The sequence below is a fragment of the Procambarus clarkii genome, chromosome 85 (genome assembly GCF_040958095.1).
Source record: "Procambarus clarkii isolate CNS0578487 chromosome 85, FALCON_Pclarkii_2.0, whole genome shotgun sequence".
In the NCBI taxonomy this organism is placed as follows: domain Eukaryota; kingdom Metazoa; phylum Arthropoda; class Malacostraca; order Decapoda; family Cambaridae; genus Procambarus; species Procambarus clarkii.
Window position 1 is genome coordinate 20421067 of NC_091234.1, and position 19646 is coordinate 20440712.

Genomic DNA, 19646 nt, shown 5'->3' on the forward strand with positions numbered 1-19646 from the left:
TCGAGGTGTTGTTCAATGCGGGTACGGATACTATGGTCGATGTTGCTATTTCTCCACTCGTTTGTAGCATGAAGTAGTTGCGTTTTTTTGTCTTTGATTTCATTCTCTGCCTTGTATATCTGATCACGAATCAGATCCTGGCGATATTTTATCGTGAAGGCTTGATTCCTTGCTGCTGGGTCGTGCACTTTAACATTAGTATATTTTGGTAGCAGTCTTTCCTGTAGACATATTTTATTAAATATGACCGAAAAAGTAAGATTAATAATTCTAACACGAATTTTCTCAATCTTTCGTACATTATGCTTCACTGTTGGAGGTAAATCAAAAATCACTTCTCCAAAATTCATTTTTATTTCTAGTCTGACGCGACACGGGCGCGTTTCGTAAAACTTATTACATTTTCAAAGACTTCACAAATACACAACTAATTAGAACTTGCATTTCCCTGATTTTATATCTACTTTTGAGTGAGGTGGGAAGGGTGATGTGGCATTACATTTGAGTGAGGTGGGAAGGATGATGTGGCATTAGAGGATATTAATAGGGTATTAAAAGTATCAACACAAGACAGAACACGAAACAATGGATATTGAATAGAAGTGTTTGTAGAAAGCCTATTGGTCCATATTTCTTGATGCTTCTATATTGGAGCGGAGTCTTGAGGTGGGTAGAATATAGTTGTGCAATAATTGGCTGTTGATTGCTGGTGTTGACTTCTTGATGTGTAGTGCCTCGCAAACGTCAAGCCGCCTGCTATCGCTGTATCTATCGATGATTTCTGTGTTGTTTACTAGGATTTCTCTGGCGATGGTTTGGTTATGGGAAGAGATTATATGTTCCTTAATGGAGCCCTGTTGTTTATGCATCGTTAAACGCCTAGAAAGAGATGTTGTTGTCTTGCCTATATACTGGGTTTTTTGGAGCTTACAGTCCCCAAGTGGGCATTTGAAGGCATAGACGACGTTAGTCTCTTTTAAAGCGTTCTGTTTCGTGTCTGGAGAGTTTCTCATGAGTAGGCTGGCCGTTTTTCTGGTTTTATAGTAAATCGTCAGTTGTATCCTCTGATTTTTGTCTGTAGGGATAACGTTTCTATTAACAATATCTTTCAGGACCCTTTCCTCTGTTTTATGAGCTGTGGAAAAGAAGTTCCTGTAAAATAGTCTAATAGGGGGTATAGGTGTTGTGTTAGTTGTCTCTTCAGAGGTTGCATGGCATATATATATATATATATATATATATATATATATATATATATATATATATATATATATATATATATATATATATATATATAATATCGTTTGACTCTTGAAGGATTCGAACCTGGTCAGCCAGGGTCTTGATGCCTCTTGGGTTGGTGGCATAGAGGCCCTGGCTGTCAGGAGAGCTGTCGGGTATTGGGGTAAGAGTCAGACGACTCTCCTATGGTGTGTGGGGCACCACTGTGGAGGTGTACATGGTTAACATCCCTATACATGTTTCCTGTCCTGTTGTCCCCATTAGACGTTAGGTCGTCACACTACGTAATTCCTGAGTATGTTAGACGTTTTTTCTTGTTTCTAAAGTAATAAAAATGTGTCCTTAGTTGAGGAATTTGAATTGACCTCTGTTGAACATGTTGTTCTGTTCACCTCGGCTCTTAGGAGACTCGAACCGGGGACACGACGTGTGTGAGGCCGAAGTCTGTCAAGCGAGCTATTGAGTAGGCGTAATAAGGAAAGTTTCCAGAAGCTGCCAAAGTGGAATTTTCCACTTAGCCCCCGACTACTGCTGAAGCTCATGGGACTTAATGATCCACACCCACGCCATATAAATTGTCATCCACACCCACGCCATATAAATTGTCATCCACACCCACGCCATATAAATTGTCATCCACACCCACGCCATATAAATTGTCATCCACGCCCACGCCATATAAATTGTCATCCACACCCACGCCATATAAATTGTCATCCACACCCACGCCATATAAATTGTCATCCACACCCACGCCATATAAATTGTCATACACACCCACGTCATATAAATTGTCATGCACACTTCCGTGGACGTAGACATTCCAGTGAATGTTTACTTCCATGGAAATGTGTTAGATAATTTATGAGGTTGTCCTCTAACATACAGTAAGCCAAGCTACACATTTGTAATGAGTAAGGACGTTGCGGTCCGTCCTGGACCCTTATAAGGCTGCCCGAGACTTATACTCGGTAACCTTATTACACAAATTATTCTACGAATTACCTTTGAATGGGTAGCGCATATTACAGTTTTAACCTGAGGTGTTGGGGCTGTGTTGAGGCGGGTGCCGGGGCGGACACAGCAGCGCCGGGAGCAGCGACAGGTTCCCTTTAATGTTGCGGGAACTGGGCCTCCGTCAGCAGCACTCCGCCCCTGGGTTTACCACCACCACCTTCCCCTCACACTCCCAGGTGTAGGGGACGGGTGGGAGGAGCCCTCACCACACTCCCCTACCTTGTGGCTACCTTCTGTAGCTTCCGGGGATCAACAGCCTTGCGTCCCGGTCTCTGACCACGCCTCATGGTTCTTGACCAAACCGTACATTAGAAAGTGAAGAGACGACGATGTTTCGGTCTGTCCTGGACCATTATCAGGTCGATTGTGGTCTCCCGGTTGGTCTGGTCAATTAGACTGTTGGATGCGGCTGGTCACAGCCTGGATGATCACGGATTCTTTGATGGTTTTTATCCAGTTCTCTCTTGAACACTGTGAGGGGTCGGCCAGTTATGTCCCTTATGTGTAGTGGAAGCGTGTTGAACAGTCTCGGGCCTCTGATGTTGATAGTTCTCTCTTGAACACTGTGAGGGGTCGGCCAGTTATGTCCCTTATGTGTAGTGGAAGCGTGTTGAACAGTCTCGGGCCTCTGATGTTGATAGTTCTCTCTTGAACACTGTGAGGGGTCGGCCAGTTATGTCCCTTATGTGTAGTGGAAGCGTGTTGAACAGTCTCGGGCCTCTGATGTTGACAGAGTTCTCTCTTGAACACTGTGACGGGTCGGCCAGTTATGCCCCTTATGTGTAGTGGAAGCGTGTTGAACAGTCTCGGGCCTCTGATGTTGATAGTTCTCTCTTGAACACTGTGAGGGGTCGGCCAGTTATGTCCCTTATGTGTAGTGGAAGCGTGTTGAACAGTCTCGGGCCTCTGATGTTGATAGTTCTCTCTTGAACACTGAGGGGTCGGCCAGTTATGTCCCTTATGTGTAGTGGAAGCGTGTTGAACAGTCTCGGGCCTCTGATGTTGACAGAGTTCTCTCTTGAACACTGTGACGGGTCGGCCAGTTATGCCCCTTATGTGTAGTGGAAGCGTGTTGAACAGTCTCGGGCCTCTGATGTTGATAGTTCTCTCTTGAACACTGTGAGGGGTCGGCCAGTTATGTCCCTTATGTGTAGTGGAAGCGTGTTGAACAGTCTCGGGCCTCTGATGTTGATAGTTCTCTCTTGAACACTGTGAGGGGTCGGCCAGTTATGTCCCTTATGTGTAGTGGAAGCGTGTTGAACAGTCTCGGGCCTCTGATGTTGATAGTTCTCTCTTGAACACTGTGAGGGGTCGGCCAGTTATGTCCCTTATGTGTAGTGGAAGCGTGTTGAACAGTCTCGGGCCTCTGATGTTGACAGAGTTCTCTCTTGAACACTGTGACGGGTCGGCCAGTTATGCCCCTTATGTGTAGTGGAAGCGTGTTGAACAGTCTCGGGCCTCTGATGTTGATAGTTCTCTCTTGAACACTGTGAGGGGTCGGCCAGTTATGTCCCTTATGTGTAGTGGAAGCGTGTTGAACAGTCTCGGGCCTCTGATGTTGATAGTTCTCTCTTGAACACTGTGAGGGGTCGGCCAGTTATGTCCCTTATGTGTAGTGGAAGCGTGTTGAACAGTCTCGGGCCTCTGATGTTGATAGTTCTCTCTTGAACACTGTGAGGGGTCGGCCAGTTATGTCCCTTATGTGTAGTGGAAGCGTGTTGAAGAGTCTCGGGCCTCTGATGTTGACAGAGTTCTCTCTTGAACACTGTGACGGGTCGGCCAGTTATGCCCCTTATGTGTAGTGGAAGCGTGTTGAACAGTCTCGGGCCTCTGATGTTGATAGTTCTCTCTTGAACACTGTGAGGGGTCGGCCAGTTATGTCCCTTATGTGTAGTGGAAGCGTGTTGAACAGTCTCGGGCCTCTGATGTTGATAGAGTTCTCTCTCAGAGTACCTGTTGCATCTCTGCTCTTCAATGGTGGTATTCTGCACATCCTGCCATGCCTTCTGGTCTCATGTGATGTTGTTTCCATGTGCAGGTTTGGGACCAGCTCCTCGAATATTTTTCCCGTGTAAAATTGTGTATCTCTCACCTGCGCTCTAGAGAATACAGATTTAGAACTTTTAATCAGCCCCAATAATTTAATGTTTTATAGACTGGGACCGACTAAAGAGCCTAAATCTGTACTCCCTTGAGCGCAGGCGGGAGAGATACATAATAATTTACACGTGGAAAATATTAGAGGGGCTGGTCCCAAACCTGCACACAGAAATAACATCGCATGAGACCAGAAGACATGGCAGGATGTGCAGAATACCCCCGTTGAAAAGCAGAGGTGCAACAGGTACTCTGAGAGAGAACTCTATCAACATCAGAGGTCCGAGACTGTTCAACACGCTTCCACTACACATATGGGACATAACTGGCCGACCCCTCAGTGTTCAAGAGAGAACTATCAACATCAGAGGCCCGAGACTGTTCAACACGCTTCCACTACACATAAGGGACATAACTGGCCGACCCCTCACAGTGTTCAAGTGAGAACTATCAACATCAGAGGCCCGAGACTGTTCAACACGCTTCCACTACACATACGGGACATAACTGGCCGACCCCTCACAGTGTTCAAGAGAGAACTGGATAAGCACCTCCAAAGGATACCTGATCAACCAGGCTGTGACTCATACGTCAGGCTGCGAGCAGCCGCGTCCAACAGCCTGGTTGATCAGTCCAGCAACCAGGAGGCCTGGTCGACGACCGGGCCGCGGGGACGCTAAGCCCCGGAAGCACCTCAAGGTAGAGTGGATTCTGGAAATAAAGGATCTTTGTTTGCTCTCCAGTTCAGCAATTTCTCCGGCTTTGAATGGGACTGTTATTCTGCAACAATATTCCACCCTAGAGAGCACTAGTGTCTTAGAGTATTATCAATGGTACGACATCTCTTGTTTGGAAGGTCCATACCCACAACAGCCCGGATGGTCCGGCACTCCTTGAAGAAAACTATCTAATTTTATGTTGAAGATCTGGGGCCTCGTAGCCTGGTGGATAGCGCGCAGGACTCGTAATTCTGCGGCGCGGGTTCGATTCCCGCACGAGGCAGAAACAAATGGGCAGAGTTTCTTTCACCCTATGCCCCTGTTACCTAGCAGTAAATAGGTACCTGGGTGTTAGTCAGCTGTCACGGGCTGCTTCCTGGGGGTGGAGGCCTGGTCGAGGACCGGGCCGCGGGGACACTAAAAGCCCCGAAATCATCTCAAGATAACCTCAAGAAGAAGATGTCCATGGTTGTTCCGGCAATAGTGTGTATAGTGAAATTTGACTGCGTTTTAGATGTGGTTTCAGTTTATATATATCAGCTTTTTCCATAGCGCAGGAGCAGGAGGGAGGGATTTATCAGGGCACCAAGCCATTACGACTGTATAACTCTTGGAAGGGGTCAGGATAAGGATTTGGGATGGGACGTGGTGGGGTTGTTAGAATGGTGTCCAACCACTTGTGGACGTTTGGGGATTGAGCGCCGACCTGCATGAAGCGAGACCGTCGCTCTACCGTCCACCCCAATTAGCAGGAACCTACCATTAAACGTACTGAAACACAAATCACACAATCAATGTATATCAATGAAAAAAAATTGGGCGGATGGATTTTGTCATTAAACTGTTGTCTGTGTCCCACTGAAAGGTCCAGTTATCATGTGATTGTAGGTGTGTTGTGTATTGTAGGTGTGTTGTGTATTGTGTATTGTGCTGTGTTGTGTATTGTGCTGTGTTGTGTGTTGTGCTGTGTGCTGTACACTGGGTGGGATATCCTGGCTCATGTGTGGACAGTAATGATAGTCCAGATATCTTTGTGTCGGGCAGGACTTTGTTACTGTTTATAGTAACTGTGATTACTATAGGCGGGCAACACATTGGTGGTGGAGCTTCTGGCCCTCGACGACCCCTCTCTCTCTCTCTCTGGCCCTGGACGACCTCTCTCTGGCCCTGGACGACCTCTCTCTCTCTGGCCCTGGACGACCTCTCTCTCTCTGGCCCTGGACGACCTCTCTCTCTCTGGCCCTGGACGACCTCTCTCTCTCTGGCCCTGGACGACCTCTCTCTCTCTCTGGCCCTGGACGACCTCTCTCTCTCTCTGGCCCTGGACGACCTCTCTCTCTCTCTGGCCCTGGACGACCTCTCTCTCTCTCTCTCTCTCTGGCCCTGGACGATCTCTCTCTCTGGCCCTGGACGATCTCTCTCTCTGGCCCTGGACGACCTCTCTTTCTCTCTGGCCCTGGACGACCTCTCTTTCTCTCTGGCCCTGGACGACCTCTCTCTCTCTCTCTCTGGCCCTGGACGACCTCCCTCTCCACCACGCCCCTGCTCGGGCAGAGTCACCCGGTGGTCGGGGCCGACAAGACGTTCTCCAGCCGCGTCTTTAAGACGTGTCGACAACTTTCCTCAGTAATAATTTGGGCCCCGGCAGGCAGGCTGGGAGGAGAGGAGCGAGCTCTACCAGTGACGGTCTTGAGTGCCTGTGAGTGGCACCCCTCCCCCCTGGCACTCCTCCCCTGGCACTCCCCCCCCTGGCACTCCCCCCCCGGCACTCCCCCTGGCACTATGGCACTCCCCTCCCCCTACACCTCCGTCCGACGTTTCACTCAATTGTAAGTCATATCTGAGGGGTAACCTCGCTAAACATTTTTGGCTTCCATTTCTTCTAGCACGGACCTTTAGGGGTCGGGTCGGGTCGGTGGTCGGGTCGGGTCTGGTCGGTGAGGGGGGGGGGTTGGTTGGTTGGGGGCGTAATATCAATAACGTTTTGGTGAATTGGAGCGCTTTTCAACCTTCAATTGGTTGAAGGGTGATTGTGGGAGTCGAACCCCTACCACCTGAGACGGTGGGGGTTCGACTCTCCCAATACAATGGTGTCTAACGGTTCAGGTTCCATAACTCCATTGCTTATATATTTTCCTTAGATATGTCTTGGCGCCTGTCATCTCGCCGTCTGGTGTATGGGGTCCCGGTAGTACAGTGGGCTTCGTTCTCGACGTACAATCGAGAATTCCGGGTTCGATTCCAGGGCGGGACTGAAGTGGTTGGGCACATTTCATTTCACCTAATGCTTTTGTTCACCTAGGAGTGTGAGTAGGTTGTATCCTGGACGAGGTCAGTGATTCGCCCTTAGGGGGGGGGGGGTGGGGGTGGGGGGACCTCGATATACAAGTCTACCGTGTATGAATACACTCATTACGGGTTATTCATGCCCGTGCCACCTTTTGGGTGGCCTGAACTTCATCAATCGCATACACTCTGGCTTCCTGTCCCCCTACATAGTGAATTATGTAGTGGAGGTAACACATGCTGAGGCCACAGTGGCCTCGCGGGTGTCTGGCAGGTGTTGGCAGGTGTTGACAGGTGTTGACAGGTTTCAGTTAACAAAATGTAAGTTTTTGGGACATTTGTTGATGCGTATGTTCAATTAGTTTTCAAAAGTTGGTTATGACTGAACAAATCCACAAGGGCCGTGACGAGGATTCGAACCTGCGTTCGAGAGCATCCCAGACGCTGCCTCTGAGCTACGACATGGTCAAAAGAGTTGAAACCGAAGTTCTACTGAACTTACTGGATCCTGCAGCCTCTCCGAGACACAAACCAGGGTTTTACACAACTCAGGAGCCGGTCGGCCGAGCTGACAGTACGCTGGGCTTGTGATCCTGTGGTCCTGGGTTCGAGCCCAGGCGCCGGCGAGAAACAATATGCAGTTTCTTTCACCCTATGCCCCTGTTACCTAGCAGTAAAATAGGTACCTGGGTGTTAGCTGTCACGGGCTGCTTCCTGGGGGTGGAGGCCTGGTCGAGGACCGGGCCGCGGGGACACTAAAGCCCCGAAATCATCTCAAGATAACCTCAAGAAGATGTGGGTTTCTTCCCTGGCTTTGTGGGTATGTGGGATTCCTCCCCTGGCTTTGTGGGTATGTGGGTTTTCCTCCCCTGGCTTTGTGGGTATGTGGGTTTCCTCCCCTGGCTTTGTGGGTATGTGGGTTTTCCTCCCCTGGCTTTGTGGGTATGTGGGTTTCCTCCCTGGCTTTGTGGGTATGTGGGTTTCCCCCTGGCTTTGTGGGTATGTGGGTTTCCTCCCTGGCTTTGTGGGTATGTGGGTTTTCCCCCTGGCTTTGTGGGTATGTGGGTTTTCCTCCCTGGCTTTGTGGGTATGTGGGTTTTCCTCCCTGGCTTTGTGGGTATGTGGGTTTTCCTCCCTGGCTTTGTGGGTATGTGGGTTTTCCTCCCTGGCTTTGTGGGTATGTGGGTTTTCCTCCCTGGCTTTGTGGGTTTTCCTCCCTGGCTTTGTGGGTATGTGGGTTTTCCTCCCTGGCTTTGTGGGTATGTGGGTTTTCCTCCCTGGCTTTGTGGGTATGTGGGTTTTCCTCCCTGGCTTTGTGGGTATGTGGGTTTTCCTCCCTGGCTTTGTGGGTATGTGGGTTCCCCCCCCCTGACTTTGTGGGTATGTGGGTTTCCCCCCCTGGCTTTGTGGGTATGTGGGTTTCCCCCCTGGCTTTCCTTAGCTTGTGACGTACTCATCTATTTGTGCTTGCGGGGGGGGGGAGGGGTTGAGCTCTGGCTCTTTGGTCCCGCCTCTCAACTGTCAATCAACATGTGGCGGTCAGGCCAGGAGCCATGTTCTTGTCGTTAAAGATTTATCTACTCAGAGGGATATGATCCATGTACCAGGGGCTATACAGGATACCTGACTGACGGGCTTACTACGATGTTGACCAGATCACACACTAGAAGTTGAAGGGACGACGACGTTTCGGTCCGTCCTGGACCATTCTCAAGTTGAATAATACTAATACTAGTTTATTTGACTAGTGGTTATCTTGAGGTTATCTTGAGATGATTTCGGGGCTTTAGTGTCCCCGCGGCCCGGTCCTCGACCAGGCCTCCACCCCCAGGAAGCAGCCCGTGACAGCTGACTAACACCCAGGTACCTATTTACTGCTAGGTAACAGGTGCATTCAGGGTGAAAGAAACTTTGCCCATTTGTTTCTGCCTCGTGCGGGAATCGAACCCGCGCCACAGAATTACGAGTCCTGCGCGCTATCCACCAGGCTACGAGACCCTAGCCTAGTGGTAGCTAGGTGCTTGTCCCTAATACCCCTGGGACGAGGGGCAGTGGTCCCTGTGGGTGTTGGGGCGAGGGGCAGGTCACAGGAGGGAGTAAGTGTGCAGTATAGTGGAGGCAGGGGTCTGGGAAGACAACAGTGCCAACAGGTGGGCCGGGCAACTTGGCACATTCTGGTGTGTATTGACTGTGGTGAGGATAGGCACCGTGCCATTGTGCCTGTAGGGGGGAGGAGGGATAGTTGTGTCCTGCCAAGACACGTGTGTGGAGGCAGGTGTGTGGAGGCAGGTGTGTGGAGGCAGGTGTGTGGAGGCAGGTGTGTGGAGGCAGGTGTGTGGAGGCAGGTGTGTGGAGGCAGGTGTGTGGAGGCAGGTGTGTGGAGGCAGGTGTGTGGAGGCAGGTGTGTGGAGGCAGGTGTGTGGAGGCAGGTGTGTGGAGGCAGGTGTGTGGAGGCAGGTGTGTGGAGGCAGGTGTGTGGAGGCAGGTGTGTGGAGGCAGGTGTGTGGAGGCAGGTGTGTGGAGGCAGGTGTGTGGAGGCAGGTGTGTGGAGGCAGGTGTGTGGAGGCAGGTGTGTGGAGGCAGGTGTGTGGAGGCAGGTGTGTGGAGGCAGGTGTGTGGAGGCAGGTGTGTGGGGTGAGGTGCACCTGTACCTCTCCCAGGGAGGGAGCCGGTCGGCCGAGCGGACAGCACGCTGGGCTTGTGATCCTGTGGTCCGGGGTTCGATCCCAGGCGCCGGCGAGAAACAATGGGCAGAGTTTCTTTCACCCTATGCCCCCTGTTACCTATCAGTAAATAGGTACCTGGGAGTTAGACAGCTGCTACGGGCTGCTTCCTGGGGGATGTGTAACAAAAAGGAGGCCTGTCAATTCCCCTGAGAACTTTGTATGTGGTGACCATGTCTCTCAGATCTCTTATGTCTTCCAGTGACGTGAGGTGCAGTTCACTCAGCCTTTCCTCGTAACTCATGCCTCTTAGTTCTGGGACTAGTCTAGTGGCATATCTCTGAGCTTTTCCCAGCTTCGTCTTGTGCTTGACTAGGTACGGGCTCCTTGCTGGGACGACATACTCCAGGATTTGCCTTACATATGTGGTATACAAGGTTCTGAAAGATTCCTTACACAGGTTCCTGAAGGCAGTTCTGATGTTAGCCAGCCTCGCATACGTCGCAGATGTTATTCTTTTGATGTGGGCTTCAGGAGACAGGTTTGGTGTGATATCAACTCCTAGATCTTTCTCTCTGTCCGTTTCATGAAGGACTTCATCTCCCATTCGGTATCCTGTTTCTGGCCTCCTGTTTCCTCCACCTAGTTTCATCACCTTACATTTACTTGGGTTGAACTTTAGTAGCCATTTGTTGGACCATTCCTTCAACACGAACAAAAAGTTGTCCAGTTCTTCCTTGAAAGCTTCCAGTGTTGGCTGTTCCAGCGACACTCCTTATATTTGTTGCCAGGATATGGAGGAGTCGCGGACCTCTGATGTTTATACAGTGTTCTCTGATTGTGCCTATGGCACCTCTGCTCTTCACTGGTTCTATTCTACATTTTCTTCCATATCGTTCACTCCAGTACGTTGTTATTTTACTGTGTAGATTTGGGACCTGTCCCTCCAGTATTTTCCATGTGTATATTATTTGGTATCTCTCTCGTCTCCTTTCTAGCGAGTACATTTGGAGAGCTTTGAGACGATCCCAATAATTTAGGTGTTTTATCTCGTCTATGCGTGCCGTATATGTTCTCTGTATTCCCTCTATTTCAGCAATCTCTCCTGCTCTGAAGGGGGAAGTGAGTACTGAGCAGTACTCAAGACGGGACAACACAAGTGACTTGAAGAGTACAACCATTGTGATGGGATCCCTGGATTTGAAGGTTCTCGTAATCCATCCGATCATTTCTCATTATGTGTGCATTATGATTTCTTTCGTCTTTGTTTCCAGGGGCCAGATTCACGAAAGCACTTACGCAAGCACTTACGAACCTGGGGCCAGATTCACGAAGCAGTTACGCAAGTACTTACGAACCTGGGGCCAGATTCACGAAGCAGTTACGCAAGCACTTACGAACCTGGGGCCAGATTCACGAAGCAGTTACGCAAGCACTTACGAACCTGGGGCCTGATTCACGAAGCAGTTACGCAAGCACTTACGAACCTGGGGCCTGATTCACGAAGCAGTTACACAAGCACTTACGAACCTGGGGCCTGATTCACGAAGCAGTTACACAAGCACTTACGAACCTGGGGCCTGATTCACGAAGCAGTTACGCAAGCACTTACGAACCTGGAGCCTGATTCACGAAGCAGTTACACAAGCACTTACGAACGTGTACATCTTTCCTCAATCTTTGACGGCTTTGGTTACATTTATTAAACAGTTTACAAGCATGAAAACTTGCCAATCAACTGTTGTTATTGTTATAAACAGCCTCCTGGTGCTTCCGAGCTCATTAACTGTTTAATAATTGTAAACAAAGCCGCCAAAGATTGAGAAAAGATGTACAGGTTCGTAAGTGCTTGCGTAACTGCTTCGTGAATCAGGCCCCAGGTTCGTAAGTGCTTGCGTAACTGCTTCGTGAATCAGGCCCCAGGTTCGTAAGTGCTTGTGTAACTGCTTCGTGAATCAGGCCCCAGGTTCGTAAGTGCTTGTGTAACTGCTTCGTGAATCAGGCCCCAGGTTCGTAAGTGCTTGCGTAACTGCTTCGTGAATCAGGCCCCAGGTTCGTAAGTGCTTGCGTAGGTGCTTTCGTGAATCTGGCCCCAGGAAAATAGTTTGAGTGCTTAGAGTTGATTCCAGTAGTTTAAATGCTTCATTGATCCTATGCCTGCAGTAGCAGATCTCTGCACACTTTCCAGTATCGCCTGCCTTGAAAGGTGTTCAGGACAGCAATATTCCCTAAAAGATGATTAATATGGCGTCTCTGGTTGTGGAGGTTCTCATTGTTCACCCTATCAACCAACCGGGCTGTGGTGGGTATGTGGGCCTGCAGACCGCCAACAGCCTGGTGGACCAAACTCTCACAAGTCAAGCCTGGCCTGCGGGCCGCTCCAAGCAACAGCCTGGTGGACCAAACTCTCACAAGTCAAGCCTGGCCTGCGGGCCGCTCCAAGCAACAGCCTGGTGGACCAAACTCTCACAAGTCAAGCCTGGCCTCGGGCCGGGCTTGGGGAGTAGAACTACTCCCAGAACCCCATCAACCAGGTATCAACCAGGTATCATGTGTGTTTTAAACGTGAGTACGTCTGCCTGAAACGTGCCCGAAATTAGCGCTTGCCCGAAACGCTATGCGTGCTAGTGGGTTTACAAGAATGTAAAATCAACTTAATTTCTATGTTCTCTGTTAACCCCCCAATGTACCTTCTTGTATATAAATTAATTTTCTGACATTATTCCAAGGGCTTTTGACTTGGTCACTTTATTACAGTATCTGAATTGTATCCTGTGGTCTTTTGATAGTTCTAGTTTTCCCTGTCTAATCGGAGTTTGTCAACGTTGAACGTTATATTATTTTTCCGTTGCTCAATGTTAGCGGCCTTGTTAGTAGCGAATTGTAATTTTTCTCCATCTTCCCGAAGCTATTTGTTTTCCTGTCTCGCTGATGAGACGAGCGACGGTGCAAGAATGGTACCCTGTGGGACCAGTCTTCACACCGTATTCGAGATGGTGTTGGGGGTGTGTGGGGGGCACAGGGCTGTCACACCCGCACACCCGTCACACCACTCGGGCCACACACCCGTCCCATCAGACGGGTGTGTGGGGACACGAAGCTAGCTGTCACCCCTGCCACCAGACGGGTGTGGGGGCACTATGGCGGGTGCTACCAGGAACAGGAAGCCTAAAGGTTACTTTCTCCAAGAACAGAGGAGTGTTGTGGTGCCCAGCGTGAGCGGGTCATCGATCCCCTGAGACCCGGGGAGAGGGGGCGACTCCTCCACCAGTCCCCCACACCCTCACCCACATCATTGGCACAGAACAAAACAGAGAGGCGCAAAATGTGTGTGTGTTTACCTGGCGAAGTTACCCGCCCTCAGGTTTTTTGGCGGGAACTGCAATATGGCGAGGCTATCCCTGGGAGGTGACCCTGGGAGGTGACCCTTGGGAGATGACCCTTGGGAGGTGACCCTTGGGAGGTGACCCTTGGGAGGTGACCCTTGGGAGGTGACCCTGGGAGGTGACCCTTGGGAGGTGACCCTTGGGAGGTGACCCTTGGGAGGTGACCCTTGGGAGGTGACCCTTGGGAGGTGACCCTTGGGAGGTGACCCTGGGAGGTGACCCTGGGAGGTGACCCTTGGGAGGTGACCCTTGGGAGGTGACCCTTGGGAGGTGACCCTGGGAGGTGACCCTGGGAGGTGACCCCTGGGAGGTGACCCTGGGAGGTGACCCTTGGGAGGTGACCCTTGGGAGGTGACCCTTGGGAGGTGACCCTGGGAGGTGACCCTGGGAGGTGACCCTGGGAGGTGACCCTGGGAGGTGACCCCTGGGAGGTGACCCCTGGGAGGTGACCCCTGGGAGGTGACCCCTGGGAGGTGACCCCTGGGAGGTGACCCCTGGGAGGTGACCCCTGGGAGGTGACCCCTGGGAGGTGACCCCTGGGAGGTGACCCCTGGGGGATGACCCCTGGGGGATGACCCCTGGGGGATGACCCCTGGGGGATGACCCCTGGGAGATGACCCCTGGGAGGTGACCCCTGGGAGGTGACCCCTGGGTGATGACCCCTGGGAGGTGACCCCTGGGAAATGACCCTGGGAGGTGACCCCTGGGAGGTGACCCCTGGGTGATGACCCCTGGGAGATGACCCCTGGGTGATGACCCCTGGGAGATGACCCCAAGGTGAGCGCCTTAGCCACCACTCGAACACAAGAACAGCAGCAGCAGCAGTAACTATAAAGATACTTCTAGAAGCCATATTATCTTTGCGAGGCACAAGCTATTTATAACCATCCCTCCCTTCCCCTGCTGCTCCTATCCACCCAGGTGTTTGTCCAGTCATGACAGTTTCCGGTCCACTGGTTATATATTGACTTATACACTGGTTATATATTGGTTATATATTTGACAAATCAAATTTGAATCCGTTGTTTGGGGTTGCCAGTGGTTGCCATTGTGGGAGATTGGAGGTCTTTTTTTATTATTTTCTACCACAGACGTGGCCAGACATTTACAATGCTAACCAGCATATATACATTTTCTTCTGTCCTCCATGGACAGGGTTAGAGATGTGTTAAACATATAGTTCAGGGGTTTATTGAACACTCAACCACAGGTGATTTGGTGCTTATAAAATGCTAGGCTAACCTACATACGTAAATACATTGATACACAGATTTACGTCTGGCCTACATAAAGTGGTCGATCTTTTACAATGTCATTAATGACATGTTTTCTGTGCTTGAAAGAAACACGCCTTGGATAAGATTACTTGGTCGTTAGTGTGATCCAGGTGGCCAGCGGTTAATGAGCGACCATTACCTAGGATGCAACCCTCCTTACCTTGCGATGATTTCGGGACGCAACATCCCCGCGGCCCGGTCTTCGACCAGGCCTCCTGGTTGCTGGACTGGTCAACCAAGCTGTTGGACGCTGCTGCTCGCAGCCTGATGTATGAGTCACAGCCTGGATGATAACGTATCTTTTGGAGGTGTTTATCAAGTTCTCTCTTGAACACTGTGAGGGGTCGGCCAGTTATGTCCCTTATGTGTAGTGGAAGCGTGTTGAACAGTCTCAGGCCTCTGATGTTGATAGTTCTCTCTTGAACACTGTGAGGGGTCGGCCAGTTATGTCCCTTATGTGTAGTGGAAGCGTGTTGAACAGTCTCGGGCCTCTGATGTTGATAGAGTTCTCTGAGTACCTGTTGCACCTCTTCTTTTCAACGGGGGTATTCTGCACATCCTGCCATGCCTTCTGGTCTCATGTGATGTTATTTCTGTGTGCAGGTTTGGGACCAGCCCCTCTAATATTTTCCACGTATAGATTATTATGTATCTCTCCCGCCTGTGCTCAAGGGAATACAGATTTAGGCTCTTTAGTCGGTCCCAATAGTTTAGATGATTTACTGAGTGGATTCTAGCAGTAAAGGATCTCTGCACGCTCTCCAGGTCAGCAATTTCTCCAGCTTTGAAAGGGGCTGTCATTGTGCAGCAGTACTCCACTCTAGAGAGCACTAGCGTCTTGAAAAGTATCATCATCGGTATAGCATCTCTAGTGTGAAAAGTTCTTGTTATCCAACCTGTCATTTTTCTTGCAGTTGTGACGGCTACTTTATTGTGTTCTTTAAAGGTAAGGTCTTCCGACATGAGTACACCCAGATCCTTTACATTGCCTTTTCGCAATGCTTTGCATATTATGATTTGTTAAAACTTTCTTGAAAAATAACTTCTTAATTTAATAATTATTAAGTGTCAGGGTTGGTAACAAATTTAGGCAGTCTCCGTGGTGTAGTGGTAAGACACTCGCCTGGCGTTCCGCGAGCGCTATGTCATGGGTTCGTATCCTGGCCGGGGAGGATTTACTGGGCGCAATTCCTTAACTGTAGCCTCTTTAACGCAACAGTAAAATGTGTACTTGGATGAAAAAACGATTCTTCGCGGCGGGGATCGTATTCCAGGGACCATAGGATTAAGGACTTGCCCGAAACGCTACGCGTACTAGTGGCTCTACAAGAATGTAACAACTCTTGTATATATCTCAAAAAAAAAAAAAAAAAAAGAATCATTAGTGATGTGGTGGAGGCTGACTCCATACACAGCTTCAAGTGTAGATATGATAGAGCCCAATAGGCTCAGGAACCTGTACACCTGTTGATTGACGGTTGAGAGGCGGGACCAAAGAGCCAGAGCTCAACCCCCGCAAGCACAACTAGGTGAATACAACAGTTCTCTAACTCCCAGACACCTGTTTAGTGAAAGGAAAAATTGCCCAAACGTTTCTGTCGTGCCACTGGGATGTAACCAGGTACTTTGCGGTTTTGACAAAGATCTGGGGGCCTCGTAGCCTGGTGGATAGCGCGCAGGACTCGTAATTCTGTGGCGCGGGTTCGATTCCCGCACGAGGCAGAAACAAATGGACAAAGTTTCTTTCACCCTGAATGCCCCTGTTACCTAGCAGTAAATAGGTACCTGGGTGTTAGTCAGCTGTCACGGGCTGCTTCCTGGGGGTGGAGGCCTGGTCGAGGACCGGGCCGCCGGGACACTAAAGCCCCGAAATCATCTCAAGATAACCTCAAGATTTCCCACGCTCAAAAATAGAGCGTTTGCGTAATAGTGACTTTAGACATTGTATGTACTATCTCTTATCTATATATCCATCAACGTTTTGTATCTCACCTTGTATGTATCTATGTACTTGACCTGAATAAACATTTGTATATTTTGTAAAACCCTCCACTGAATCCAAAAACCACTGGCCCAAAACCAGCACTGAATCACGTTTATAAGTTTTCAGTTCACTGTAAGTGATGAACAGATCCACAAGGGCCTAGATGAGGGTTCGAACCTAAGCAGGGGACGTTCCCAGACGCGCCCTAATCCACTAGACAGAGCCCCGGGCCACGCCATCTGACCTGAATGACGCTACTCTGTTTCATGTCTTGTAATAAACCTAACCTAACCTAACCTAACCTAACCTAACCTAACCTAACCTAACCTAACCTAACAATGCTCTGTCGTGCAGAAAACTCAACCTGACTCAAGTTGAGGTCATTTATATGAAAGTGACAGTGTTCACACACAGTGTTCAAGAACTGGATAAGCACCTCTAAAGGATACCTGATCAACTAGGCTGTTATTCGTACGTCAGACTGCGAGCAGCCGCGTCCAACAGCCTGGTTGTGACCAGGAAGGCAACCAGGAAGCCTGGTTGACGACCGGGCCGCGGGGTCGCTAAGCCCCGGAAGCACCTCAAGGTAACCTCAAGGAGGTATACTTGGCATGCTTTACCCTCGTCTGTTGCTTCGACAGTTTACCAACATCTTGAATATGTAAAACATGATCATTGGCTTGGAAGGTAATCTTGACTTTTTTTTTTTTTTTTTTTTTTTTTTTTTTTTTTGAGATATATACAAGAGTTGTTACATTCTTGTACAGCCACTAGTACGCGTAGCGTTTCGGGCAGGTCCTTAATCCTATGGTCCCTGGAATACGATCCCCTGCCGCGAAGAATCGTTTTTTCATCCAAGTACACATTTTACTGTTGCGTTAAACAGAGGCTACAGTTAAGGAATTGCGCCCAGTAAATCCTCCCCGGCCAGGATACGAACCTATGACATAGCGCTCGCGGAACGCCAGGCGAGTGTCTTACCACTACACCACGGAGACTGTAGCTACACCTTGGTACAGTATTTGGTTAACGTCTCGTGTATATACACTACTATCATTATTATTGTCTGGAGACTAACACGCAGGTATGGAGTGGAATGTTATTAAATGGTGAGACAAGCGTGAGACAGGCAGAAGAGAATGTGTGGATGACACGTGTAGTAATGTCTCTGTCTCCGTGGTGTAGTGGTAAGACACTCGCCTGGCGTTCCGCGAGCGCTGTCATGGGTTCGTATCCTGGCCGGGGAGGATTTACTGGGCGCAATTCCTTAACTGTAGCCTCTGTTTAACGCAACAGTAAAATGTGTACTTGGATGAAAAAACGATTCTTCGCGGCAGGGGAACGTATTCCAGGGACCATAGGATTAAGGACCTGCCCGAAACGCTACGCGTACTAGTGGCTCTACAAGAATGTAACAACTCTTGTATATATCTCAAAAAAAAAAATGTAGGAATACGCTAAGCGTACATTTACTCCAATGGCGTAAATTTTACAATGGCGTACATTTACTCCACTCTCACCCACTTGTTGAGCGTCAGGGACATCGTGTATCAATGGAAGTCAAAACAAATTGAAATAAATGGAAATTCTTTTAATAAAATGTCTAATTAGACTAAATTAAATTGTTTGGTTTAAAGAAGATAGTGGTTCAGATGAACGAACAGTAACTGGGTAGTTTAACACACAAGGTAAGGTAACTTCTGCCGTGCCAGGAGGCCTGGTCGACGACCGGGCCGCGGGGACACTAAGCCCCGGAAGCACCTCAAGGTAGCCTCAAGGTAGGTAGCCTAGGGTTGGCCGTGTGCTCAATAATTTAGCGTGTGAGAATTTTAATGTTGTAAACTGAATATTTGTTTGTGGATGATGATACGTGTATCTAAATACTTGTACTCAACGGTGCATCTGTGGTCTTGCAGGGTCCCCGCTCGATCCCCGAAGGTCAAAGTGGTTGGACACCGTTCCTATAATCCATTCTCATATCTCGCCTCCATGTCCTAGTATCCCTTGCTAGTGGTAGATGTGTCGTAGGTAGGTCGATTGTTCAACCAACCAAAACCCATAGTGCTTATTACTTTGATCGGATCACCCTGTATTCTGGAACTTGTCGAGGGGCTCAACATCACACATTTAGGGGGTGCGGCTCCAACACTGGCCTCGTTGTCCTGTGCACACACCCAATTTGAGCCGCCGTGACTCCCCACACACTCCTTCGTTGGTATCTCCTCAATCTCCCTTTTTGAACTATAATTCTGTACTACTCTGTCCACAGCTATGGTTTTTTTTTCTCTCTCTCTCTCTCCTTCTCTTTTCTACTTTCTTGGAAGCCTCACTAGGACAAGGGGAAACACCTATTAATAATGTACATTTAGTAGACAGAGAATGTATACAACACACACACACACACACACACTGTAGTATGCCCTTCAACACTATGCTATTATAATCAGGTTGTCATCCAATACCATCAAGACTCGATCAGCCGTTTATATCAAGTGGTGGCCCCACTCCTGGCTCGCCACTTATCCAACCAACCTCACCAAGTGGGTTAAATCTCGTAATGCAATATGGCACTATCAGCCCTAGAATATATATAAATATATACAGATAACTCAGCCTATGGCTGTAACTCTATAAACATCAGTATAAATATTCCTTGATACGCAAATGACCAATCACCCACCTTTCACTGCGTCTTGCATGCCAATGACACTCAAACACTCTACTGACTCTAAGCAATCGATAAGAACCTCCTCGCTGCCTCTAGAGGTTCACTACCCTGAACATCTTCAGGTTCTTCCAGAATTATCTATCAGGGTCTTCTACAGCTCTTCCAGGCTGCTGCACCATGAAGTTTTTCTTAAACGGCAATGATGCGTCACCGCTGGTACCACAGAAGCATGTGACACTCCTTCACTGCTTCTCCTCACACGGCTGAGGTCCTACTCCTCACACGGCTGAGGTCCTACTCCTCACAC

General features: G+C 49.3%; 1 protein-coding gene across 1 annotated transcript in view; it reads right to left on the bottom strand.

Moving 5' to 3' along the window:
- LOC138358727 (uncharacterized) overlaps positions 1–2086 on the bottom strand; it is a 12482-nt gene extending 10396 nt beyond the window's left edge. Inside the window, exon 1 of the mRNA XM_069316891.1 lies at positions 1804–2086. Within this exon, the coding sequence (XP_069172992.1) occupies positions 1804–2086 (283 nt within the window). The remainder of the gene's footprint in view (positions 1–1803) is intronic.
- Positions 2087–19646: the final 17560 nt, after the last annotated feature.